This window comes from Mobula hypostoma, chromosome 5, assembly GCF_963921235.1.
Source record: "Mobula hypostoma chromosome 5, sMobHyp1.1, whole genome shotgun sequence".
NCBI classification, from domain to species: Eukaryota; Metazoa; Chordata; class Chondrichthyes; order Myliobatiformes; family Myliobatidae; genus Mobula; species Mobula hypostoma.
In genome coordinates this window covers 2,759,472-2,787,210 of record NC_086101.1, presented here as the reverse complement: position 1 = coordinate 2,787,210, position 27,739 = coordinate 2,759,472, and the positions used below count along the sequence as shown (strand labels likewise).

The 27,739-nt window shown below is 48.6% G+C and overlaps 1 protein-coding gene across 1 annotated transcript in view; it reads right to left on the bottom strand.

Annotated features, from left to right (window-relative positions):
• Nucleotides 1–785: 785 nt before the first annotated feature.
• LOC134346490 (cytochrome P450 2K6-like) overlaps nucleotides 786–27,739 on the bottom strand; it is a 38,095-nt gene continuing 11,141 nt past the window's right edge. Inside the window, exons 4-9 of the mRNA XM_063047865.1 lie at nucleotides 18,466–18,626; nucleotides 11,765–11,938; nucleotides 8,011–8,152; nucleotides 4,738–4,925; nucleotides 3,240–3,381; nucleotides 786–1,046 (exon numbers count right to left, since the gene is read on the bottom strand). Of these exons, the coding sequence (XP_062903935.1) occupies nucleotides 868–1,046; nucleotides 3,240–3,381; nucleotides 4,738–4,925; nucleotides 8,011–8,152; nucleotides 11,765–11,938; nucleotides 18,466–18,626 (986 nt within the window). The 3' untranslated portion in view covers nucleotides 786–867. The remainder of the gene's footprint in view (nucleotides 1,047–3,239; nucleotides 3,382–4,737; nucleotides 4,926–8,010; nucleotides 8,153–11,764; nucleotides 11,939–18,465; nucleotides 18,627–27,739) is intronic.

Genomic DNA, 27,739 nt, shown 5'->3' with positions numbered 1-27,739 from the left:
TCAAACATCACTATGATGATTGTACGTTCCAGTACCAATTGTTTGGCGACAATAAAGTATAAAGTATAAAGACTAATACCCTCGCACTGCCGGTGTGTGATGCGACACGTCCCTGTTGTTGGGTTCTTTCCTCAAAGACGCTTCACATCTCGCTGAGTGTTTCCACACTGTTCTGTTTTATTTGGATTTGATGTGGGAACTAGTGTTATTAGTAAAAGAAAACTTCCCCGCCACCAGCAGCACCGTTACCCGCCCCCATCCGTACCCCAATCACCAAATCCCAACCTTCACGCCTACCCATACCGCAAACCCAAACCCCGCCGTTACCCTGCCTCATCCACAACACTCCCACACACACCCCTCCGTAATCACACCACACCACACCACCCGGCCTGACACTACCACGCTCTTCTATCCCACACGCCCTATCCCCGCTCTCCCCATCATCTAACCTCACCCTCCATCCCGTTCCCCCACCCTCCGCCCAGTTCTCCCACTCTCTTTCCCTGCTTCCCACTTCTATCCCTATTCATTCCTTATTTCCTCCCACAAACATCCCACATCTACGCTCCCCCCGCCCTCTCTCCCTTTGCCCCATCCTCGCTTCCAAAACCGCCCTCTCCCCTCCCCACCCCCCCCCCCTTGATCCCACTGCTCCCCACCCCTCCAAACCCACTCCCCAACCCCTCCTCCCCAACTCCTCACCCCTGTCTCGGCGCTCTCGTTTACTGTCACGGTTCCCCTAATCCCCAGCGCAACCCCAACCCACCGCACCCGTGCCCAATCCATTCGGCGCAGTTGGAATTCCGGCCGGGCGGCCCGGTGCCTTTTTACCGCCGGGGCCCTCCTCCCACCCGGAGTGGCGGGTCAGCGGAGGACGGCGCAGATCTCGTGGGGCTGCGGGCTGAGGGTGACACCCACGCGGGCGGTGAGGTCCGGGGCCTTCGCCCCCGCCGGCACTCGGAAGGAGAAGGTCTGCAGGAGGGCGCAGAAGAAAAGGAACAACTCTGCCTTGGCCAGGCTCTCCCCCGCACAGGATCTGCGGCCTGGTGGACAGATATGGGCCGGTCAAACACTGAGCCAATCTGAGAGAGAGAGAGAGAGAGAGAGAGAGGCAGAAAGAGTACACGACAGAGACTGAGATCGAGTGGTAGGAAGAGAGAGCGAAAGAGGGAAGATGGACAGAGAGAGGGAGTGATGGGGAGTGAGAAGGAGAGGGATATAAAACATAAGAAATAGGAGCAGGAGTAGGCCATCCGGCCCATCGAGTCTGCCCCGCCATTCAATAAGATCATGGCTGATCTATCGGTAAACTCAATTCCACCTACCTGCCCTTTCCTCATAACCCTTAATTCCCTTACTATGTAAAAATCTATCTAACTGTTTCTTAAATATATTTAGTGAGGAAGCCTCAACTGCTTCCCTGGGCAGAGAATTCCACAGATTCACCACTCTCTGGGAAAAACAGTTTCTCCTCATCTCCGTCCTAAATCTTCTCCCCTGAATCTTGAGGCAATGTCTCCTAGTTCTAGTCTCATCTACCAATGGAAACAACTTTCCTACTTCTATTTGATCTATCCCTTTCAAAATTTAGTATGTTTCTCTAAGATCCCCTCTCATTCTTCTGAATTCCAGAGAGTATAGTCCCAGGTGACTCAATCTCTCCTCACAGTCTAACCCCCTCATCTCTGGAATCAACCTGGTGAACCTCTTCTGCACTGCCTCCAAAGCCAGTATATCCTTCCTCAAGTAAGGAGACCAGAACTGCACACAGTACTCCAGATGCGGCCTCACCAGTACCCTGTACAGTTGCAGCATGACCTCCCTGCTCGTGAATTCAATCCCTCTAGCAATGGCCAACATTCCGTTTGCCTTCTTAATAACCTTCTTCTTATTATTAATATTCTTAATAATATGGAGATAGTGTTGGGAAGTAAGAGACTGAGAATTGGAGATGAAGAGGGAGATAGAAGAGCGAGACGGACTGGGAGCGGGCGAGGGAGTGGGATTGAAGGGGGGGGGAGGATAGAGGTGGCGATGGAGACGGCTTGATTCGGATATAGGGAGATGAAGATAGAGAGCGATAGGGAGAGAAGAAGGAGGACTTTCGGCCCACTGGGTCCGTGCCCACCCACCCACCCACACCAATCTTACATCGATCCCATTCATTCTCCCCAGCAACCACCCCTCACCTACACACAGGACAGTCAATTCACAGCGACCGATTCACCGCCGCTCCCCTTGTCTCTGGATGTGGGGGAGAATTGGAGCACCGATGGGGAACCCGCAGAGTCACAGTGAGAACTCACAAACCCCACAGAGACAGGTCGGAAGTGGTGATGGAATCGGAGTGCCCCAACGGTGGGGGAATAAACCACCCACCCCCACTCTCAGGTGAAAACACAGAACAGACACAGTAAAGCACTGCAGGCCATTCGGCCCGCGCGGTTGAACCGATTCTAGAGCCAATTTACACTAAAAGCTCTCATTCTGCGTATCATCCATACCCCTCCCTTTCCTTCCTGTTCACGTGTCTAAAATCCCCTCGAACTCCGCTAAGCTGCCGGCTTCCACACCTGGTCACCCCTTACAGGCGCCTATCGCTCTCTGTGTGTAAAACCTGCCTTTCAAATCGTCCCGAAGCTCCAAGCTCCGCCGCCCCCCACCCCACCCTGCCGAATTTAAAGGTATTTCGTCTGTTGTTTGACATTTCTACCTCGGGGAAACGAATCTGATTGTCTATAACTCCGCCGTGGATGGTTCCAAGCCACGGTACTGGAGCGTTTAGCGTGATGCTGTTTCAACTCGAGGTAGCAGAGTCGAGTGTTCAATTCTGCCGACCTCTATGAGAGAGTTTGCACATTCTCCCTGTCTGCTTCCTCCGAGGTTAATGAGTCATTGTAAATTTCTCCCGTGATTACGTTAAGGGTAAAGTGATGGGGTGCAAGATATTGGGGCGGAAGGGCCTATTCCACTCGGTATCTCTAAATAAAAGTAAATTCAATAAATATTCAAGCTTATAACAGTTTAGGGCTTTGGTATGAGTTCACTCCATACCTTCACTCCACACAATTGTTGTGTTCGACCTCTCATCACCGACCTGGGCGACCCACATTGACGCCTCCCCCACCATCCTCAGGTCCGAACCTGGGGGAAATTCTCCGCCCCATCCCCGGGTCTGAACCCAATGACCGCCAGGGTGTGTTGACCTTCAAACACCTTCCCATCCCAGGCCTCACCTGCGGAGAAAGGGATGAAGGCTTCCCTCCGGACAAATTTGCCCTCTCCGTCCAGAAAGTGGGCCGGGTGGAACTCCTCCGGTCTCTCCCACTGCGACTTATCCCGCATCACCGACGTCAGCGACGGAATGATGTGCGTCCCCTGGAAGGGCCAAGACGTTTACTGAAACAGGGCCCAGCGCCGCATTACCCCTCTGACCTCTCATTCAGTGACGGGATCCATGCCGACTTCCACCCACAGTGGGCTCCTGTTCAGACCAGAATTATGCCATTCGGCCCAACGGGTCTGCTCTGCTGTTACTGATTTATTGTCCATCTGAACCACATTCACCTGTCGTCGCTAAGTAACCTTTCACGTCCTGACTAATCATGAACCTGTCAAACTCCACTTTCAATACACGCAATGACTTGGGCTCTGTGACAATGTTTTCCACATATTCGCCACCTTGTGATTCAATAAATTCCTCCTCACCGCAGCTCTTCCCCTCTAATCTTCGGCCGTGGCCTGGTCCTAGACTCAGCTACTATTGGGAACATCCTCTCCACAGCCACCCTATCTAGACTTTTCAAATTTGATAGGTTTCAACCAGTTTCACTCTCATTCTTCTAAACTCCCAGTAAAAATGCAGAGCCCTCAAACGCTGTCCATACCTTCACTCTCTCTATCATTCCTCAGATAACACTGCTGACCATAGTCTAAGCGCGGCCTGACCAACGTGTTATATAAAAGCTGCAGCAGTACATCTCTTACATTCTCGTTCTCTCCAAATAAATGTTAACACAGCATATCCCTTAATTACCACCGATTCAACCTACAAGCTAACTTTTAGGGAATCTTAGAACATAGTACATAGAATATTACTGGCCCTTCGACCCTCAAACCCTGCCTCCCATATATCCCCTCAACTTAAATAACTCCATACACCTGTGTAGTAGTCTCTTAAACTTCACTAGTGTATCTGCCTCCACCACTGACTCAGGCAGTGCATTCCACGTACCAACCACTCTCTGAGTAAAAAACATTCCTCTAATATCCCCCTTGAACTTCCCACCCCTTACCTTAAAGCCATGTCCTCTTGTATTGAGCAGTGGTGCCCTGGGGAAGAGGCGCTGGCTATCCACCCTATCTATTCCTCTTATTATCTTGTACACCTCTATCATGTCTCCTCTCATCCTCCTTCTCTCCAAAGAGTAAAGCCCTAGCTCCCTTAATCTCTGATCATAATGCATATCCTCTGAACCAGGCAGCATCCTGGTAAATCTCCTCTGTACCCTTTCCAATGCTTCCACATCCTCCCTATAGCAGGCGAGAATCCTGCACAAGGTCTGTTTTGCTCTTTTGCATCTCTGAATGTTTTTAATTCTCTCTCCACTTCCCCCCGTTACCCTGCCCACTCCTCCGCTGTTTTGGATACTCCGTCTGGGGCAAACTCCCCCCTTCCTCCGCAGCCCACCCTCCGCGACCCAAGCTGCCAGGACCACTGCTGCTCGCTCGCACCTTGGGGATGAGGAACCCTCGGAAGCTGACGTCGGTCGTGGTCCGGTGAGGCAGGTTAAGAGGGACGATGTTGGCGAATCTCTGCGTCTCGTGGATCACGGCGTCCGTGTAGGGCAGATGTCGGCGATCGTCCAGCCGCGGCTCCCGCTCCCGGCCGATCACTGCGTCTAGTTCCTCCTGGACCTTCTCTGGAGGGCGAGCGGAGGAGAGGTGGGTTTCAGTCCTGGTCTGGATTCGGGATTAGTGTCCTGCAGGCTCTCTCAACCTACCAATGGCGTGCATTTAAAATAACTTCTGACAATCCGGTGCAGTCCTGGCCTTCACGTCTGTCTTAGCTACTAAGCCCGGTGGAACCGTTTTTTCCGCCAGGAGAAAGGACAAGGGCCGGTTCCTGGAGCGTTAAACCAGCCTGTTCGTGCAGGTGGGGGTTCCTCAATGGTGGTTGGTAACTCGTCTAGGAGAAGGCAAATCTGAGCTCGGACCTCCGCTGCCTTGCGGTTATACTCACTCATAGTCATACTTTATTGATCCCGGGGGAAATTGGTTGAATTGGCTCTATTGGTCCGGGCACTGGCGCCTGGGATCTGGGTCGTGGGTTTCAGTGAATGGCGGGCTGGTCGATTGGAAATCGACACGCTGAAACTGCGGGAGATCCCGAATTAAACCAGGATAGAGCCGGTAACACTCAGCACCTTGAACAGCCCCATGGGCGGTGGTGGAGAGGAGGACAAGTGGACATCCCTTTATCAGAAGTCGCCAAGGTAGCCCCGCGGTTAGTGCGGCGCTGTTACAGCTCAGGTCGAAGGAGTTCGGGTTTCAGTTCCGACCCCGTCTTAAGGAGATCGTACCTTCTCCCCGTGAGCTCATCTGTTTCTTCCGGGCGCCCCGGTTTCCTCTTACAGCCCAAGGAAGAACCGGTTAGTAGGTTAATTGGTCACTGTAAACTGCCCTGTTATTAGGCTGGGGTTAAATCGGTGGGCACGTGGTTAAGGCATTCGCCGAGGCAGCGTGTTGTGTCCTGGAGCAAGGCACTTAACCGCACCGTGCTCTGCGACGACACCGGTGCCAAGCCGTATCGGCCCTTGCCCTTCCCTTGGTCAACATTGGTGTCGTGGAGAGGGGAGACTTGCAGCATGGGCAACTGCCGGTCCTCCATACAATCTTGCCCAGGCCTGCGCCCTGGAGAGTGAAGACTTCCCAGGCGCAGATCCATGGTCTCGCAAGACTTACGGATGCCTTTTACATCAGTGGGTTCTCTGGGCGCGTGGCTCGGTGGCGGGAAGAGACTGTTCCACGCTGTATCTCGCAATAAATGAAAATAAAAATGAGAGCTGCAGACTTTACAAAAGGCCCGGTTGATCCTGAGATACGGGACAGCTGTAATGCGCACAGACCCTGGAGAAACTCAATGTGTGGGGCAGTATCTGTAGGGGATTTCCAGCCGAGATCTTTCCCCAGGACTGTCAGATAGGGTGGAGAGCAACACACACAAAATGCTGGAGGAACTCAGCAGATCAGACCGTATCTACGCCAAAGAGCAAGCAGTCGGCGCTTGCGTCCGAGGACAGTCGGAGCGTGTGGAAAAGTGCAGGGGAGCGGTGGAGCGAGTGGCGATGACCAGTGGAATCAGCTGAAAGGGAGAGGTGATAGGCAAGTGTGGGAGAGACACCGCGGAAACAATATAAGAAGCTGGGAGTTGAAGGGTGAACAAGGAAAAGGAAAATTTACAAGGCTGTGGCCGGGACCTCAACACCTGAGATATAGGGACAGGTTGAATAGGTTATCATTTTATTGGCTAGAATGAGGGAGGAAGTAATCGAGGTCTACACAGTTATGAGGGGTACAGATAAGGTATGTGCAAGCAATCTTCTGCTACTGAGGCAGGGTGAGACTAGAACTACAGGTCATGGTTTTACATGTGAAAGATGGAATATTTAAGGGAACAAGAGGGGGAACTTCGTCTCTCAGAGGGCCGTTAGAGTGTGGAATGGGCTGACAGCGGAAGTGGTGAATGCGGGTTCAATTTCATCACTGAAGACAAAATTGGATAGGTACATGCATATGAGGTCTACAGCACGGGCGCAGGTCCATAGACTAGACAGAATAACTTGATGGGCTGAAGGGCTTTTTCCCATGTTAGAGTGCTCCGTGTCTATCGTTGAAGGCAGAACCTGTTGGATGAGGTCGGTAGACCGTGCAATAAAGGGAAGGCGGTGGGGACGAGAGCTGGGGGGAAGAAGGTGTCGGTGTTAGGCTGATCGGACGAGGGGTCGGGGTGGATGGTGGGGAGACATGGTGTGATGGGGCAGGTAGACAATCGGATGGGGAGAAACGATCATTTCCTTCTCCATTTCACTGATACCCTTTATGGGCGCCACAGTAGCATTGCGGCTAGCGCGACGTTAATTTCGCTGAAGCCGATCCAGAGTTCGGAGCTAAATTCCGGTACCGCTCGGTGAGGGCTCCCTGTAAGCCCTCCCCATGGAATGCGTGGGGTTTTCCCCGGATGCCCCGGTTTCCTCCCACTGTCCAAAGACCTACCGGGGACAGTAATTGTAATTTTAAATCGTTCCGTAATTAGCTTAGGGTTAATCAGGATTGTAGAGTTGCTGAGGCAGCGTGGCTGGAAGGGATGGAAGGAGTACTCCGCGCTGCATCGCGAACATAAATAAATCAATAAATAAATGAACAATATTGAAAGAATAGAAAGAGAATAGAGAGAATAGAGAGCCAACATAAATAAATAAAGGAATGAACAATATTGAGAGAATACAGAGAAAGAGAGAGCGAGTACAGAGAGAGAGAGAGAGAGAGACAGAGAGACAGAGAGAGAGAGACGAGAGAGAGAGACAGAGAGAGAGAGAGAGAGAGAGACAGAGAGAGAGAGACAGAGAGAGAGAGAGACGAGAGAGAAAGAGAGAGAGAGAGACGAGAGAGAGAGACAGAGAGAGAGAGAGAGACGAGAGAGAGAGACAGAGAGACAGAGAGAGAGAGAGAGACAGAGAGAGAGTCAGAGAGAGAGAGAGACAGACAGAGAGACAGAGAGAGAGAGACAGAGAGAGAGAGAGACAGAGAGAGAGAGACGAGAGAGACAGAGACAGAGAGCGAGACAGACAGGGAGAGAGAGAGAGACAGACAGAGAGAGAGAGAGAGAGAGAGGGAGGGACAGACCCTGGCACAGGAGGTCTGAGAATGGGTGTTGATGCCGCCTGGTCGGATGAATTCAGAGTCGGCCGGGGGGCCGGGGGGTGGGGGAGTAAGGAGTCCCCTCACTCTGTATCTCCGGTCGGATAGCCATCAGCATCAGCCCCCAGCGGAGGGTCGTGGACGTGGTCTCCATGCCAGCGACAAACAGATCGCTGGTCGTTATCAACAGGTTGTCTTCATGGAAGTGCGTCCCTGGTTTCCCTGCTTCCTGGGGAATGGAAAAGGACAAATGTACTTTCTCCTTAAATGTCACACTTTATTCCGCACCTGCCCTTTGGCTGTTATTTGTTCAGACCATAAGATCATAAGACAGATGAGCAGAATTAGGGATCTCGGTACGTGGAGTCCGCTCTGCCTTTCCATCATGGCTGATTTATTATCTCTATCAACCCCATTCAGCACCAGAACTCCCAGGTCCACCTGCACATCCGATTTCTGAATTTTCTTCCCGTTAAAAAATAGTCTTCGCCTTTATTGCTTCTCCGAAGCGTATCACCACTCACTTCACCGCAGCAGACTTTATCTGAGTATTCCTTGCCTATTCTCTCACTGTCCAAGACGTTCTGCAGACTCGCTGTTTCAACACGAACTGCCCCCCCCCACCACCTATCTTTATATAGTCTGCAAATTTCGCCACAAACTCATCAATTTAGTCAGTCAATTCGTTGACATATGGCGTGAAAACAACGAGGCCCATACTGACCCCTGCGGAACATTACTGGTCACCACAAACCAACCAGAATATGCCTCTTTTGTACCGATCCGTACACTTTACCTACAACTGTTACACCTTAGTGTGCGGGAAGAGTTTGGACTTCATGATTAAAGGCGAGGCTTCAGGGTACTTGGAGTCACGTGATAAAGTAGACCAACGTCAACATGGTTTCCTTAAGGAGGAACGTTGTCTGACAAATCTTGGAATTCTTCGAAGAAACAAAAAGCGGTATAGACAAAGGAGAGTCGCTGGGCTTTCAGAAGGCCTTCAACAAGGTGCCGCACATGCTGCTGCTTGACAAACTACAGAATATGCACTCGCATTGGCAGAAGATTGGCCAGCTTAAGGACCTCCAGCACGCAAAGGGAGGCCGTGCTGGACGCGCTCTGGTCGACCACCGCGGTTGGTCCCAGGCGGCGGGTCGAGGAGGTCGGAGTAGATCAAATGGTGGAAAGAAGATTCCGTTAATTGGACTCCAACACCTGTGCACGAGGTGGTTGAACCTTGATAAGTTTGGCGCCTTTTACTTTCCTTTTATATTGTATCTCTATTAATTACATAGTTCCAGTAAGATCTATATTTGGCGGGGTGGGGTACATCACACGGTATCAACAGAAACTTGATTACCCAGTTTGGTGGGGCCGAAGACTGCTCCCCCTAGACGAAAGCGAGCTGAGCGATCCCTAGGCTTACCAGGAGGCTACATAAGTAAGTACAATGCCAACAAGACAAAGGAGATAGAACATAGAACATAGAATAGTACAGCACAGTACAGGCCCTTCGGCCCACAATGTTGTGCCGACCCTTAAAGCCTGCCTCCCATATAACCCCCCACCTTAAATCCCTTCATATATCTGTCTAGTAGTCTCTTAAACTTCACTAGTGTATCTGCCTCCACACTGACTCAGGCGGTGTATTCCATGCACCAACCACTCTCTGAGTAAAAAACCTTCCTCTAATATCCCCCTTGAACTTCCCACCCCTTACCTTAAAGCCATGTCCTCTTGTATTGAGCAGTGGTGCCCTGGGGAAGAGGTGCTGGCTATCCACTCCATCTATTCCTCTTATTATCTTGTACATCTCCATCATGTCTCATCTCATCCTCCTTCTCTCCGAAGAGTAAAGCCCTAGTTCCCTTAATCTCTGATCATAATGCATACTCTCTAAACCAGGCAGCATCCTGGCTACCGGCTTCAGGAGAACGCTCACCACACATGACACAGCAGTGAAAACTGCGAGCAGCTACAAACTCCTGGGACTGCACATCTCACAGAACCTGTCATGGTCCCCGAATGCATCGTGCACAACCAGGAATGCTCAGCAACGTCTCCGTGATCTGAGAAGGCCGAACGGAGCTGGCCTATGTTCACCTCATTCTGCAAAGGCGCAGACCAGAGCATCCTAGCAAGCTAATATCCTAACAGCTCAGCGCGGAAACTGCACTGTGGTGGGCAGGAAGGCTTTACAATGGGTAAGTCAAACGCGTGTCATGGAAATGTTAAGATCTCAGAACGGCAGCAGACCCTCTGGTGAAGCAGCTCCCCGGTGTGGCGGAGTGCGGTGAAACAACACCAGTTGATTGCCAAGTTCTGAGGCGTGCCGGGGAGCCTCGTTGCCCTGAACCGTCTTCCCGGTGTTCGACGGAAAGAATTCTCACACGCTTTAAAAAAAAAACAGCCTCTGCCTTTATTCCTTCTCTCGAGGTGTATCACCGCCCACTTCAGTGCACCAGATTTCATCCGCCAATCCTTTGCCCATTCTCTCATTCTGACCGGTGATGCACAAATCTTCTAGAAGTTCAGATACAAGCGATGGAAATTATTTTAAGAGCGGAAAGAGAAACAATTCCAATTCAGGTTCGAGACAAAACCCAATGCACGTCAGCTCTGGCAAAGTTTGCAGGCTATTTTGTCCTGCAAAGCGAAAGCAATGATCGTGAATGGTAGAGAATGGTATTCAAAACTTCTACAGTTGTACCGTGAAGAGCATTCTGACAGGCCGTGTCACTGTCTGGTGAGGACGGGCTACTGCACAGGACGGAAAGAAGCTGCAGAAGGTTGTAAATTTAGTCAGCTCCATCTTGGGTCAGAAAGGCAGGGTCCGTTATTAAGGACCATAAGCACCCAGGGCATGTCCTGTTCTCACTGTTACCCTCAGGTAAGAGGTACATAAGCCTGAAGGCACACACTCAGTGATTCAGGAATAGATTCTTCCCCTCTGGGAAATGGACATTTAAACCATGGACACTACCTCACGTATTTTAATATACAGTATTTTTATTTTGGCACGTTTTTTAAAAATCTATTCAATATTATAATATATATAGGCATCTGTTAGTCTCATGAGACCATGGATTTGTGCCTTGGAAGGTCTCCAGGGCGCAGGCCTGGGCAAGGTTGTATGGAAGACTGGTTGCCCATGTCTCCCCTCTCTCCTCTCCACGCCACCAATGTTGTCCAAGGGAAGGGCATTAGGACCCACACAGCTTTGCACCAGTGTCGTCGCAGAGCAATGTGTGGTTAAGTGCCTTGCTCAAGGACACAACACGCTACCTCAGCTGAGGCTCGAACTCACGACCTTCAGATCACTAGACCGACGCCTTAACCACTTGGCCACGCGCCAACACAATATACGTATACTGTAATTGATTTACTTGTTAATTTATTATCATTTTTATTTTATTTATTTTTTTCTCTCTTCTATATTATGTATTGCATGGAACTGCTTCTGCTAAGTTAACAAATTTCACGTCACATGGCGGTGATAGTAAACCCGATTCGGAGATGCTTCCCTCCCAGATGGGCTCAAAGTCTTTTTATGCACCCTTTGAAAGGTGGAATAAAACCCTTCCTGTGGGAACCCCTGCAGCATCTGGTGACCCTTCTCATCTGTGTCTCAGAGGCCGACATCAGAACACCTTTAAAGCGGGTGAACCCTCGCAAATCAGCGTGCAGCAACGGTGCACCTGGTAGGTCACTACAGGCACTCACTGTCTCTACACACACACACATATATATATCTATCCCATCTCCAAAGCTCTTTGTTGGACACCTTTCCCACCTTCTTTCCGTGCCCCGCCCCGTCCTACCTGGCAGCCCGTTTTACCTCCTCCTGCCTCAGCATGAAGACATCCGTGAAACTGCGTAAGCACTCCTCTTCCAGCCCCTGCCGGTTCTTTTTTAGGAAATAGCGGAGCAAGTCGTGTACCTTCCTGATATTGTTCAATACCTTGTGGTGGGACCCCGGGAAGATGTCCAGCGCTGGGAACGAATTCCAAAGCTGCAGCAGGAAAGGTGAGGAGAGGTGAGAGGTTAGGAGCAGAAGGGCCGCGGCGGGAGTAGCACTGGGGGCGGAGATAGGGAACGGGTTGGGGTCAGAGATAGGGCAGGGGTTGGGGATCGGGGATAGGGAAGGGCTTGGGGGTCAGGGATAGGGGAGGGTTTGGGGGCGGGATAGGGCAGGAGTTGGTGTCAGAGATAGGGCAAGGGTTGGGGGTCGGGATAGTGGAGCGGTTGGGGATTGGGGATAGGGGAGGGGTTGGGGTCAGAGATAGGGAAGGGGTTGGGGGTCGGGGATAGGGGAGGATCTGGGGATCGGGGATAGGGTAGGGTTTGGGGGCGGGATAGGGTAGGGGTTGGGCGTCGGGGACAGGGGAGGGATTAGGGTTGGGGATAGGGTAGAGGTTGGGGGTCGGGGATAGGGGTTGGGGTCAGAGATAAGGGAGGGGTTGGGGTCGGAGATTGGGGAGGGGTTGGCGGTCAGAGATAGGGTAGGGGTTGAGGTCGAGGATGGAGGAGGGGTTGGGGGTGGGGATAGGGTAGGGGTTGGGGGTCGAGGATATGCAGATGATACCAAGATAGGTGGAGTTGTGGATATTGAAGTAGGCTTTCAAAGCTTGCAGAGAGATTTAAGCCAGTTAGAAGAGTGGGCTGAAAGATGGCAGATGGAGTTTAATGCTGATAAATGTGAGGTGCTACATTTTGGTAGGACTAATCAAAATAGGACAGACATGGTAAGTGGTAGGGCATTGAGAATGTAGTAGAACAGAGGGATCTAGGAATAATAGAAACATAGAAAATAGGTGCAGGAGTAGGCCATTCGGCCCTTCGAGCCTGCACCGCCATTTATTATGATCATGGCTGATCATCCAACTCAGAACCCCGCCCCACCCTTCCCTCCATACCCCCTGACCCCCATAGCCACAAGGGCCATAATCTAACTCCCTCTTAAGTATAGCCAATGAACTGGCCTCAACTGTTTCCTGTGGCAGAGAATTCCACAGATTCACCACTCTCTGTGTGAAGAAGTTTTTCCTAATCTCGGTCCTAAAAGGCTTCCCCTCTATCCTTAAACTGTGGCCCCTCGTTCTGGACTTCCCCAACAATCTTCCTGCATCCAGCCTGTCCAATCCCTTTAGGATCTTATACGTTTCAATCAGATCCCCCCTCAATCTTCTAAATTCCAACGAGTACAAGCCCAGTTCATCCAGTCTTTCTTCATATGAAAGTCCTGCCATCCCAGGAATCAATCTGGTGAACCTTCTTTGTACTCCCTCTATGGCAAGGATGTCTTTCCTCAGATTAGGGGACCAAAACTGCACAAATACTCCAGGTGTGGTCTCACCAAGGGCTTGTACAACTGCAGTAGTACCTCCCTGCTCCTGTACTCAAATCCTCTCGCTATAAATGCCAGCATACCATTCGCCTTTTTCATCGCCTGCTGTACCTGCATGCCCACTTTCAATGACTGGTGTATAATGACACCCAGGTCTCGTTGCACCTCCCCTATTTTCCTAATCGGCCACCATTCAGATAATAATCTGTTTTCCTATTTTTGCCACCAAAGTGGATAACTTCACATTTATCCACATTAATTTGCATCTGCCATGAATTTGCCTACTCACCCAACCTATCCAAGTCACCCTGCATCCCCTTAGCATCCTCCTCACAGCTAACACTGCCACCCAGCTTCGAGTCATCCGCAAACTTGGAGATGCTGCATTTAATTCCCTCGTTCAAGTCACTAATATATATTGTAAACAACTGGGGTCCCAGCACTGAGCCTTGCGGTACCCCACTAGTCACCACCTGCCATTCTGAAAAGGTCCCGTTTATTCCCACTCTTTGCTTCCTGTCTGCTAACCAATTCTCCACCCACACCAATACCTTACCCCCAATACCATGTGCTTTAAGTTTGCACACTAATCTCCTGTGTGGGACCTTGTCAAAAGCCTTTTGAAAATCCAAATATACCACATCCACTGGTTCTCCCCTATCCACTCTACTAGTTGCATCCTCATAAAATTCTATGGTATTCGTCAGACATGATTTTCCTTTCACAAATCCATGCTGACTTTGTCTGATCATTTCACCGCTTTCCAAATGTGCTGTTATCACATCCTTGATAACTGACTCCAGCAGTTTCCCCACCACCGACATAAGGCTAACCGGTCTATAATTCCCCAGTTTCTCTCTCCCTCCTTTTTTAAAAAGTGGAGTTACATTAGCCACCCTCCAATCCTCAGGAACTAGTCCAGAATCTAACGAGTTTTGAAAAATTATCACTAATGCATCCACTATTTCTTGGGCTACTTCCTTAAGCACTCTAGGATGCAGACCATCTGGCCCTGGGGATTTATCTGCCTTCAATCCCTTCAATTTACCTAACACCACTTCCCTACTAACATGTATTTCACTCAGTTCCTCCATCTCACTGGACCCTCTGTCCCCTACTATTTCTGGAAGATTATTTAAGTCCTCCTTAGTGAAGACAGAACCAAAGTAATTATTCAATTGGTCTGCCATGTCCTTGCTCCCCATAATCAATTCACCTGTTTCTGTCTGCAGGGGACCTACATTTGTCTTTACCAGTCTTTTCCTTTTTACATATCTATAAAAGCTTTTACAGTCAGTTTTTATGTTCCCTGCCAGTTTTCTCTCATAATCTTTTTTCCCCTTCCTAATTAAGCCCTTTGTCCTCCTCTGCTGAACTCTGAATTTCTTCCAGTCCTCAGGTGAGCCACTTTCTCTGGCTAATTTGTATGCTTCTTCTTTGGAATTGATACTATCCCTAATTTCTCTTGTCAGCCACGGGTGCACTACCTTCCTTGATTTATTATTTTGCCAAACTGGGATGAACAATTGTTGTAGTTCATCCATGCAACCTTTAAATTCTTGCCATTGCATATCCACCGTCAATCCTTTAAGTGTCATTTGCCAGTCTATTTTAGCTAATTCACGTCTCATACCTTCAAAGTTACCCCTCTTTAAGTTCAGAACCTTTGTTTCTGAATTAACTATGTCACTCTCCATCTTAATGAAGAATTCCACCATATTATGGTCACTCTTACCCAAGGGGCCTCTCATGACAAGATTGCTAATTAACCCTTCCTCATTGCTCAAAACCCAGTCCAGAATAGCCTGCTCTCTAGTTGGTTTCTCGACATGTTGGTTCAAAAAACCATCCCGCATACATTCCAAGAAATCCTCTTCCTCAGCACCTTTACCAATTTGGTTCACCCAATCTACATGTAGATTGAAGTCACCCATTATAACTGCTGTTCCTTTATTGCACACATTTCTAATTTCCTGCTTAATACCATCTCCGACCTCACTACTACTGTTAGGTGGCCTGTACACAACTCCCACCTGCGTCTTCTGCCCCTTAGTGTTACGCAGCTCTACCCATATCGATTTCACATCTTCCCGGCTTATGTCCCTCCTTTCTATTGTGTTAATCTCTTCTTTAACCAGCAACGCCACCCCACCTCCCCTTCCATCATGTCTATCCCTCCTGAATATTGAATATCCCTGAACGTTGAGCTCCCATCCTTGGTCACCCTGGAGCCATGTCTCTGTGATCCCAACTATATCATAATCATTAATAACAATCTGCACTTTCAATTCATCCACCTTATTACGAATGCTCCTTGCATTGACACACAAAGCCTTCAGGCGCTCTTTTACAACTCTCTTAGCCCTTATACAATTGTGTTGAAAAGTGGCCCCTTTTAATGCTTGCCCTGGATTTGTCGGCCTGCCACTTTTACTTTTCTCCTTGGTACTTTTTGCTTCTACCCTCACTTTACACCCCTCTGTCTCTCTGCACTGGTTCCCATCCCCCTGTTGTGAACTAACCTCCTCACGCCTAGCCTCTTTAATTTGATTCCCACCCCCCAACCATTCTAGTTTAAAGTCACCTCAGTAGCCCTCGTTAATCTCCCTGCCAGGATATTGGTCCCCCTAGGATTCAAGTGTAACCCGTCCTTTTTGTACAGGTCACGCCTGCGCCAAAAGAGGTCCCAATGATCCAAAAACTTGAATCCCTGTCCCCTGCTCGAATCCCTCAGCCACGCATTTATCCTCCACCTCATTGCATTCCTACTCTCACTGTCGCGTGGCACAGGCAGTAATCCCAAGATTACTACCTTTGCGGTCCTTTTTCTCAACTCCCTTCCTAGCTCCCTATATTCTCCTTTCAGGACCTCATCCCTTTTCCTACCTATGTCATTGGTACCTATATGTACCACGACCTCTGGCTCCTCACCCTCTTACTTCAGGATATCTTGGACAGGATCAGAAATATCCCGGACCCTGGCACCAGGGAGGCAAACTACCATCCGGGTCTCTGGTCTGCGTCCACAGAATCGCCTATCTGACCCCCTTACTATCGAGTCCCCTATCACAACTGCCCTCCTCTTCCTTGCCCTACCCTTCTGAGCTACAGGGCCAGACTCTGTGCCGGAGGCACGGCCACTGTTGCTTCCCCCAGGTAAGCTGTCCCCCCCAACAGTACTCAAACAGGAGTACCTATTGTTAAAGGGCACAGCCACCGGGGTACTCCCTATTACCTGACTTTTCCCCTTCCCCCTCCTAACCGTGACCCACTTGTCTGCCTCCCGTGGCCCCGGCGTGATCACCTGCCTTCAACTCCTCTCTATCAACTCCTCACTCTCCCTGACCAGATGAAGGTCATCGAGCTGCAGCTCCAGTTCCGTAACGTGGTCCCTTAGGAGCTGCATCTCGATGCACTTGGCGCAGATGTAGACGTCCGGGAGGCTTGGAGACTCCAGGGCCTCCCACATCCGACACCGAGAACAACAAACTGCCCTCACACTCATACTGCCCCTCTCCTCAAATAGCAACAGAAAATGAATGCCAAACCTTCCTCGCCTCGCCCGTTTCCGCCTAAGCCCGTTGAGCTGAAGCCTTAAGTCTTCACTCTGCTCCCGGCTCAGTCCGCAGCCCGCAAACTACGCTGCCCGCTCTATGAGGCTATGTTCCTTTTAAATCTGCCGCGCTACACTGCCCAACGTCACACGCCTGCGCAGTCCCGCCTCTCTGAAAGCCGTTGGAGAAAAAAAAATAACGAAAATTTCAAAAATGTCTTTCTCGGCACTCCCACTCAGACTCTCAGACTCCTTCTTGGTGCATAGTTCCCTGAAGGTGGAATCTCATATGGATAGGGTGGTGAAGAAAGCTTTTGGTATGCTCGCCTTTATAAATCAGAGCATTGAGTATAGGAGTTGGGATGTAATGTTAAAATTGTACAAGGCAATGGTAAGACCAAATTTGGAGTATTGTATACAGTTCTGGTCACCAAATTATAGGAAAGTTGTCAACAAAATTGAGGAAGTACAGAGAAGATTTACTAGAATGTTACCTGGGTTTCATCTCCTAAGTTACAGGGAAAGGTTGAACAAGTTGGGTCTTTATTCTTTGGATCGTAGAAGGTTGAGGGGGGATTTGATAGAGGTATTTAAAATTATGAGGGGGATAGTTAGAGATGACATGGATAGGCTTTTTCCTTTGAGAGTGTGGGAGATTCAAACAAGAGGACATGAGCTGAGAATTAGAGAACAAAAGTTTAGGGGTAACATGAGGGGGAACTTCTTTACTCAGAGAGTGGTAGCTGTGTGGAATGAGCTTCCAGCAGAAGTGGTTGTGGCAGTTTCGATGTTGTCATTTAAAGTTAAATTGGATAGATATATGGACAGGAAGGGAATGGAGGGTTATGGGCTGCATGCAGGTCGGTGGGACTAGGTGAGAATAAGAGCTCAGCATGGACTGGAAGGGCTGAGATGGCCTGTTTCCATGTTGTAATTGTTATATGGTTATATGGTTATAGGGTAGGGGTTGGGGGTCGGGATCAGTAGCAGGTTTGGTCAAATAGGCTTGGTGTTGGGGTCAGAGAGTTCCATGATTCGATTTGGGGACAGAAGGAGTAGGCTGGGGTTTCAGGTCAGAGAAAAGATATAGGTTTTGGGATGTTAATGCTGACATTCTGTAAGACATTAGTGAGGCCTAATTTGAAGTATTGTTTTCAGTTCTGGTCACCTAGCTATGGGAAAGATGTAAACAATATTGAAAGAGCAGATAGAACATTTACAAGGAAGGTGCTGGAACGTGAGTTGTATGGAAAGTGTGCATAGGTTTGGACTTTATTCCTTAGGGCAAAGGAGGATGGACAGAGACTTGGGCGGTATAGACAAGGTAAATGAAAACAAGTTTTCCCCACTGAGGATGGGTGAGACGAGCACCAGGGGTCATGGGTTCAGGGAGAAAGGTCAAATATTTCAGGGGAAACTTCTTCACTCAGAGGGCGGTGAGACTGTGGAACGAGCTGCCAGCGGAGTGGTGGACGTGGGTTTGATTTCGGCATTTGAGGGAAATTTGGATAGGTAGATGAATGGAAGGGATATGGACCCCTGTGGTCTGGGTGTGAGTTGGTGGGATCGGGCGGAATAATAATTTGACACAGACTGCATGGTCTCCGTGCTGCATTACGCTACCACTCTTGGACCTCACCTGGACCAGAGGAGATGCAACTAGCTGGAAGTTTTCGTTCACCAGATTGATGAGGGTCACAAACGTTTCATCCTCATAAGTAAATCGCTTTCCGAGCACAATCGTGCAGATGATATTGGCGATGGTGCAGTTCATAGGGATGGTGGTATCGAAGGGGCGACCTGGAGAGAGAAGGGAGAGTCAGAGAGGAGACCCACACTTCATCCTGCCGTATCCACACCTCCCTCCCGGTCCCAGTCCTTGTTGGGCCATTCTTGACATTCCAAGAATGGTATCCTGCTGGGACTGGTATGGTCTCCACAGCCTGATGGACAGGCAACCCTTTCCATTTGGAATTGGTTGGACCACACTTGGAGCAGTATTGGGTCTCCTTACCCGAGAATGGACGTGCTAGCTTTGGAGAGGCTCCAGGGGAGGTTCAAGAGAATTATCAAGGGAATAAAAGGATTGCGATGTGTGTTTACTATTGGCTCTGTACAGCGATGAGGAGGAATTTCTTTTGCCAGATGATGGTGAACCTGTGGGACTGATTGCCACAGATTCACGTGGAGGCCAAGTCATTGGTATATTTAAAGAGGAAGTTGATTGGCCCTTAATTAGTCATGACATCAAAAGTTTCGGGAAGAAGGCAAGAGAATAGATTTGAGTTGGCAGCGACCAGTGAACAAGTGGCAAGAGCCAGCTGTCAATCAGGTCTGAGATCAAGGTTTAAAAGGATCACAATTGCTGATCTAATTCTCCTTTCAGGCCCAGTCTCCTGCCGCTCATGCCCTGACCAAGCAAGAATCCATCAACCTCTGTCTTAAATATACATAAACACATGGCCTCCACAGCAGCCTATGGTAAAGAATTCTACAGATTGATCACTCTCTAGCTAAAGAAAATTCCTCCTCATCTCCAATTCCTGGAAGCAAATTGGAAGGCACAGGATAGATACATCGCAAGGAGGCAGAAGTATCCTAAAGGCAAGATGCCACAACCATGGATAACAAGAGAAGTCAAAGCCAACATAAAAGCCAAAGACAGTGCATAGGTTAGTGGAAAGTTAGAGGATTGGGAAGCTTTCAAAAAGCAACAGAGGCAATAAAAAGTCATTGAGAAGCAAAAGATGAAATACGAAATTCACCGAGCCAATAATATTAAAGAGGATATGAAAGTGTCTTCAGATACATAAACTATAAGGGGAGAGTGGATATCGGACTGCTGGAAAACAATGCTGCAGGGGTAGTAATGGGGGACAAGGAAATGAAGGGTGAACTGATCAAGTTTTCGCATCTGTCTTAACTGTGGGAGATTGTACGCTGGAAGTTCCAGAGTGTCAGGGGACAGAAGTGTGTGACCTTGCCATTACCAGACAGAAGATCCTTGGGAAGGTGAAAGATCTGAAGTTAGAAAAGTCACCTGGACCAGTTGGTGTCCACCCAGGGTTCTGAAAGAGGTGCTGGAGGCCTCAGTAATGATCTTTAAAGAATCACTAGATTCTGGATTGTTTCCAGAAGATTGTAAAATTGCCAATGCACACAACCCTTCAAGGAGAGAGAGGAGCCGAAGAAGGGAAATTATACTCAGTTAGTCTGACCTCAGTGGTTGTTACAGTCTATTGTTAAGGATGTTCTTTGGGGGTACATGGAGACACGTGATAAAATAGGCGATAGTCAGCACGGTTTCCTCAAGGGAAAATCATGCCTGACAAATCTGATGGAATTGTTGGAAGGAATTGCAAGCAGGATAAGCAAAGCAGAATCGGTTGATTTTGCGTACTTGGATTTGCAGAAGGATTTGACAAGGTGCCGCATATGAGGCAGTTTAACACGTTAAGGGCCCATGGTATTGCAGAGTGGGAATAAAGGGAGCCTTTTTTGGTTGGTTGCCGGTAATAGTGTTCCGCGGGGTCTATTCTGGGACCGACTCTCTTTGCACTGCATGTAAGATGTTGCAAATCTTGCGTACAATATGAAGATAGCTGCAGGGGCAGGTAGTTTTGAGGAAGTAGAGCAGCTACAGAAGGACTTAGATTAGGAGAATGGGCAAAGACATGGTCGATAGAATACAGTATCAGGAGGTATAAGGTCATGCACTTTGGTAGAAGAAATAAAAGGGTAGGCTATTTCTAAATGGAGAGAAAATTCAAAAATCTGAGTCGCAAAGGTACTGGAGTGTCCTTGCAAGATTCCCCAAGGCTGTGTTGAGGAAGGCAAATGCGATATTAGCCCTCATTTCAAGCAAGGATGTAAAGTTGAGACTTTATAAAGCACCGGCGAGACTTCACTTGGAGTACTGTGGGCAGTTTAGGGTCCCTTATCTTGGAAAAGATGTGCTGAAACTAGGGAGCTTTCAAAGGAGGTTCACAAAATGGTTCGATGTTTCAATGGCTTGTCATGTGAAGAGCGTTTGAGGGCCCTGGGCCTGAATTCTCTGGAATTCAGAAGAATGTTGGGTGACCTAATTGAAACGTATCGAATGGTGAAAGTCCTTGACAGAGTGTATGTGGAGTGAATGTTTCCTATGGTGGGAGAGAATAGGGCAGAATCCTTTTAGAATGGAGATGAGGAGGAATTTCTTTAGCCAGAGGGTGGTAAATCTGTTGAATTCTTTGCCAAAGGCAGCTGTGGAGGCCAAGTCTTTATGCATATTTAAGGCACGGGTTGGCAGATTCTGTATTGGTCAGGGCATGAAGGGGTCCATGCCACCCCCAATTCTGCTCCTATGCCTTATGCTCTTATGGGGTCCTTGCCAACCCCCCCCCCCCACACACACACACACACACACACACACACCTTCCCGAAGTCCACAGTCAATCCCGTGGTCTTGTTGGCATTGAGTGCCAGCGAGCTTGTTGTATCACTCAACCGCATGATCTATTTCATTCCTGTAAGCCTCCTCGTCCACATATGGTTTAAGTTGTACATGGCCACACAGTCATGGGTAGAGCAGTCCCCTCCAACGACCTCTCAACCAGTCACACGTCCCATTCTCCACAGCTCCAGAGCCTCGTAACCTCCACCTCCTTCAAACAGCCCACGCCCAGGTCTCTCCAGAATGCTTCCGTTTCTACCCACAACCCAAACGCCTGCAGTTCAGCATGTTAATTGGCGGCTGTTGGTTTACAATGGTGTGCGGGTGAGGGGTAGAATCGGGAGATGTGAGCTTGGGCCGGGAACTGGAGGTCGGAGCCTCGATGCCTGCCAATCTGTGAGTCTGGAGCTGAGGACTAGACATCCTGAGGATGAAGGCTTATCTGAGCGGATGGGAGGGTAGAGAAGTGATTTTTCCCTGTTGTCGTTTTGTTGTTGTTGGTGACGTTTTTCTGCTTGAGTTATTCTGCTGAACTTCTTCTGCATGCTAGTTTGGCACCAGAATGTGTTTTGACGCTTGCGGGCTGCACAACATATCGCCATTTGTGCTGGTTGTTAACGCAAACGGCGCATTTCAATGCACGTTTCCGTGTACACGTGATAAATCAATTCGAATCCGAATCTGCTTTACTGGTAACGTGGCGGCATTATTCACTCCCCGTTCAAAGCTGTATCACTGCAGCGAGCAGTGTCTGTGGTACCTACAGGGGCGCTGCTTCAAGAAGCAACATCTGCCATGAAAGATCACCGCCGTCCAAGATGCGCCATCTGTTCCAGCGCCATGGGGCAGGAGGTACAGAAACCTGAAGTGCCACACTGCCAGGTTCAATAAAAGCTACTTCCCTTCAACTATTCAGATCTTGAGCCAACCAGCACAACACTAATCATGACAATTTAGCAACTACGACTACTTCGATCACTTTGCACTTAAATGGACTTTGTTTTCTCTTTTCTCCACCCGGTGTTGTATCCCGTACGTCAGACTGATGTTTACTGATTACAGCCCAGTGCTCAACACCATCATAAGACCACAAGACCATAAGACAAAGGAGCAGAAGTAGGCCATTCGGCCCATTGAGTCTGCTCCGCCATTTAATCATGAGCTGATCCATTTTCTCCTATTTAGTCCCACTGCCCCGCCTTCTCACCATAACCTTTGATGCCCTGGCTACTCAGATACCTATCAATCTCTGCCTTAAATACACCCAATGACTTGGCCTCCACTGCTGCCCATGGCAACACATTCCATAGATTCACCACCCTCTGACTAAAAAAATTTCTTCACATTTCTGTTCTGAAAGGGCGCCCTTCAATCCTTAAGTCATGCCCTCTCGTACTAGACTCCCCCATCATGGGAAACAACTTTGCAACATCCACTCTGTCCATGCCTTTTAACATTTGAAATGTTTCTATGAGGTCTCCCCTCATTCTTCTAAACTCCAAGGAATACAGTCCAAGAGCGGACAAACGTTCCTCACATGTTAACCCTCTCATTCCCAGAATCATTCTAGTGAATCTTCTCTGTACCCTCTCCAACGTCAGCACATCCTTTCTTAAATAAGGAGACCAAAACTGCCCACAGTACTCCAAGTGAGGTCTCACCAGCGCCTTATAGAGCCTCAACATCACATCCCTGCTCCTATACTCTATTCCTCTAGAAATGAATGCCAACATTGCATTCGCCTTCTTCACTACTGACTCAACCTGGAGGTTAACCTTAAGGGTGTGCTGTACGAGGACTCCCAAGTCCCGTTGCATCTCAGAACTTTGAATTCTTTCCCCATTTAAATAATAGTCTTCCCGTTTATTTTTTCTGCCAAAGTGCATAACCATACACTTTCCAACATTGTACTTCATTTGCCACTTCTCTGCCCATTCTTCCAATCTATCCAAGTCTCTCTGCAGACTCTCTGTTTCCTCAGCACTACCGGCCCCTCCACCTATCTTCGTATCATCAGCAAACTTAGCCACAAAGCCATCTATTCCATAATCTAAATCGTTGATGTACAATGTAAAAAGAAGCGGCCCCAACACTGATCCCTGCGGAACACCACTGGTAACCGGCAGCCAACCAGAATAGGATCCCTTTATTCCCACTCTCTGTTTCCTGCCAATCAGCCAATGCTCTATGCACGTATGTAACTTTCCTGTAATTCCATGGGCTCTTATCTTGTTAAGTAGCCTCATGTGTGGCACCTTGTCAAAGGCCTTCTAAAAATCCAAATATACAACCTCCACTGCATCTCCCTTGTCTAGCCTACTGGTAATTTCCTCAAAAAATTGTAATAGGTTTGTCAGGCAGGATTTTCCTTTAAGGAATCCATGCTGAGTTCTGCCTATCTTGTCATATGCCTCCAGGTACTCTGTAACCTCATCCTTGACAATCGACTCCAACAACTTCCCAACCACCGATGTCAAGCTAACAGGTCTATAATTTCCTTTTTGGTTCCTTGCCCCCTTCTTAAATAGCGGAGTGACATTTGCAATCTCCCAGTCCTCCGGAATCATGCCAGAATCTAGCTACTTTTGAAAGATCATCGCTAATGCCTCCACAATCTCCACGGCTACTTCCTTCAGAACACGAGGGTGCATTCCATCTGGTCCAGGAGATTTATCGACCTTTAGCCTATTCAGCTTCCTGAGTACTTTCTCTGTCATAATTGTGACTGCGCACACTTCTCTTCCCTGCCACCCTTGAGTGTCCGGTATACTGCTGATGTCTTCCTCAGTGAAGACTGATGCAAAATACTTGTTCAGTTCCTCTGCCATCTCCTCATCTCCCATTACAATTTCTCCAGCATCATTTTCTATCGGTCCTATATCTACTCTCACCTGTCAATACCCTCAGTACTGATTAACAAACTCCAAAATCCGAGCCTACGTGCCTCCCACCGCAACTAGATCCTTCACTTGCCCACCGGAGACCGCAGTCAGGGCTGACACCCAACATCGATGCACCCTGGGGGTAAGAATATGCGCGCTGCTAAGTGTCAACATCTCTGAGTATCCTCGGCTCAACAGGATAATGCAACTGGAAAGAAGGCACGTCTGCAGCTACATGTGAGAAGACATTTGCGGACAATTGGTATGTCACCAAAGACTCGAGCAAAATTGTACAGATGTGTAATGGAGAGCACTCTGAATGCTGGCATTGCCGTCTGGTGCACACAGGATCGGAAAATGCTGCAGAGAAACTTAGCCTGTTTCGTCACAAACTCTAGCTGCCCAGTAATAGACATCTTCAGAAGCTGATTCCTGGTGAAGTAGGCAACCATCATTTAGGACCTCCTCCATCCAGGATGTCCCATCTTCTCGTTGCTACCATCTAGTAGGATGTAGCTGAGCATGAAGGCACACACTCATTGATTCAGGAACAGCTTCTTCCCCTCCATCATCAGATTTCTGAACGGACAATGAACCTCGGAACATTACCCACAGTGGGTTGGTTTAAACACAGGTGGGGGACAGTCTTTAGCATTATCATGGAAAAGGATCAAATCAGAGAGGACAGGAAATGTTTTAATTGGGGAAGGGCAAATTATGAGGCTATAAGGCTAGAACTTGAGGGTGTGAATTGGGGTGATGTTTTTGTAGGGAAATGTTCTATGGACATGTGGTCGATGTTTAGAGATCTCTTGCGGGATGTAAGGGATAAATTTGTCCCAGTGAGGAAGATAAAGAATAGTAGGGTGAAGGAACCATGGGTGACAAGTGAGGTGGAAAATCTAGTTAGGTGGAAGAAGGCAGCATACATGAGGTTTCGGAAGCAAGGATCAGATGGGTCTATTGAGGAATATAGGGAAGCAAGAAAAGAGCTTAAGAAGGGGCTGAGGAGAGCAAGAAGGGGGCATGAGAAGGCCTTGGTGAGTAGGGTAAAGGAAAACCCCAAGGCATTCTTCAATTATGTGAAGAACAAAAGGATGACAGGAGTGAAGATAGGACCAATTAGAGATAAAGGTGGGAAGATGTTCCTGGAGGCTGTGGAAGTGAGTGAGGTCCTCAATGAATACTTCTCTTCGGTATTCACCAATGAGAGGGAACTTGATGACGATGAGGACAATATGAGTGAGGTTGATGTTCTGGAGCATGCTGATATTAAGGGAGAGGAGGTGTTGGAGTTATTAAAATACATTAGGACAGATAGGTCCCCAGGGTCTGACGGAATATATCCAGTCTGCTCCATGAGGTGAGGGAAGAGATTGCTGAGCCTCTGGCTAGGATCTTTATGTCCTCATTATCCACGGGAATTGTACCGGAGGATTGGAGAGAGACGAATGTTGTCCCCTTGTTCAAAAAAAGTAATAGGGATAGTCTGGGTAATTATAGACCAGGGAGTCTTACGTCTGCGGTGGGAAAGCTGTTGGAAAAAATTCTTAGGACCTCTAGGCATTTAGAGAATTATGGTCTGATCAGGAAGAGTCAGCGTGGCTTTGTGTCTAACAAGACATATGGAGTTCTTTGGGCATGCAGGTACAGCAGGCGGTGAAAAAAGCGAATGGTATGCTGGCATTCATAGCAAGAGGATTCGAGTACAGGAGCAGGGAGGTACTACTGCAGTTGTACAAGGCCTTGGTGAGACCACACCTGGAGTATTGTGTGCAGTTTTGGTCCCCTAATCTGAGGAAAGACATTCTTGCCATAGAGGGAGTACAAAGAAGGTTCACCAGATTGATTCCTGGGATGGCAGGACTTTCATATGATGAAAGACTGGATCGACTAGGTTTATACTTGTTGGAATTTAGAAGATTGAGGGGGAATCTTATTGAAACGTATAAAATCCTGAAGGGATTGGACAGGCTAGATGCAGGAAGATTGTTCCCGATGTTGGGGAAGTCCAGAACGAGGGGTCACAGTTTGAGGATAAAGGGGAAGCCTTCTAGGACCGAGCTTAGGAAAAACTTCTTCACACAGAGAGTGGTGAATCTGTGGAATTCTCTGCCACAGGAACCAGTTGAGGCCAGTTCATTAGCTATATTTAACAGGGAGTTAGATATGGCCCTTGTGGCTAAAGGGATCAGGGGGTATGGAGGGAAGGCTGGTACAGGGTTCTGAGTTGGATGATCAGCCATGATCATACTGAACGGCGGTGCAGACTCGAAGGGCCGAATGGCCTACTCCTGCACCTATTTTCTATGTTTCTGTGTTTGAAGAGGTGACCAGGCATATAGATGAGGGTAGTGCAGTGGATGTGATCTATATGGATTTTAGTAAGGCACTTGACAAGGTTCCACACAGTAGGCTTATTCAGAAAGTCAGAAGGCACGGGATCCAGGGAAGTTTGGCCAGGTTAATTCAGAATTGGCTTGCCTGCAGAAAGCAGAGAGTCGTGGTGGAGGGAGCACTTTCTGATTGGAAGGTTGTGACTAGTGGTGTCCCACAAGGATCAGTTCTGAGACCTCTACTTTTTGTGATTTTTATTCATGACCTGGATGTGGGGATAGAAGGGTGGGTTGGCAAGTTTGCAGATGACACCAAGGTTGGTGTTGTGGATAGTGTAGAGGATTGTCGAAGATTGCAGAGAGACATTGATAGGATGCAGAAGTGGGCTGAGAAGTGGCAGATAGAGTTCAACCTGGAGAATTGTGAGGTAGTACACTTTGGAAGGACAAACTCCAAGGCAGAGTACAAAGTAAATGGCAGGATACTTGGTAGTGTGGAGGAGCAGAGGGATCTGGCGGTACATGTCCACAGATCTCTGAAAGTTAAGAAAGCTTATGGGGTGTTAGCTTTCATAAGTCGAGGGATAGAGTTTAAGAGTCGCGATGTAATGATGCAGCTCTATAAAACTCTGGTTAGGCCACACTTGGAGTACTGTGTCCAGTTCTGGTCGCCTCACTATAGGAAGGATGTGGAAGCATTGGAAAGGGTACAGAGGAGATTTACCAGGATGCTGCCTGGTTTAGAAAGTATGCATTATGATCAGAGATTAAGGGAGCTAGGGCTTTACTCTTTGGAGAGAAGAAGGATGAGAGGAGACATGATAGAGGTGTACAAGATAATAAGAGGAATAGATAGAGTGGATAGCCAGCGCCTCTTCCATAGGGCACCACTGCTCAATACAAGAGGACATGGCTTTAAGGTAAGGGGTGGGAAGTTCAAGGGGGATATTAGAGGAAGGTTTTTCACTCAGAGAGTGGTTGGTGCTGTGACGAGAATACACATAAAATTAAGATGTTTGCTGGCCTGGGTTAGCATCAGTGGCATCAGCAGTTGGTCTGCCACCTGTCCTCAGGGGAAGGAGAGATTAAGGAACAATGAAGCAGCATCTGGAGATGTGTAATGAAGGGACGGGAGAGAGCTGTCTGGAGTGGCTCCCCCTTTGAACTCTGAACTGTTTGAAGTGATGGACAGGCGATACCCCAGCAGGGGGATAAAAAGGGACAGGTTCGCTAAGGCAGGACACACACGACACCCGGGGT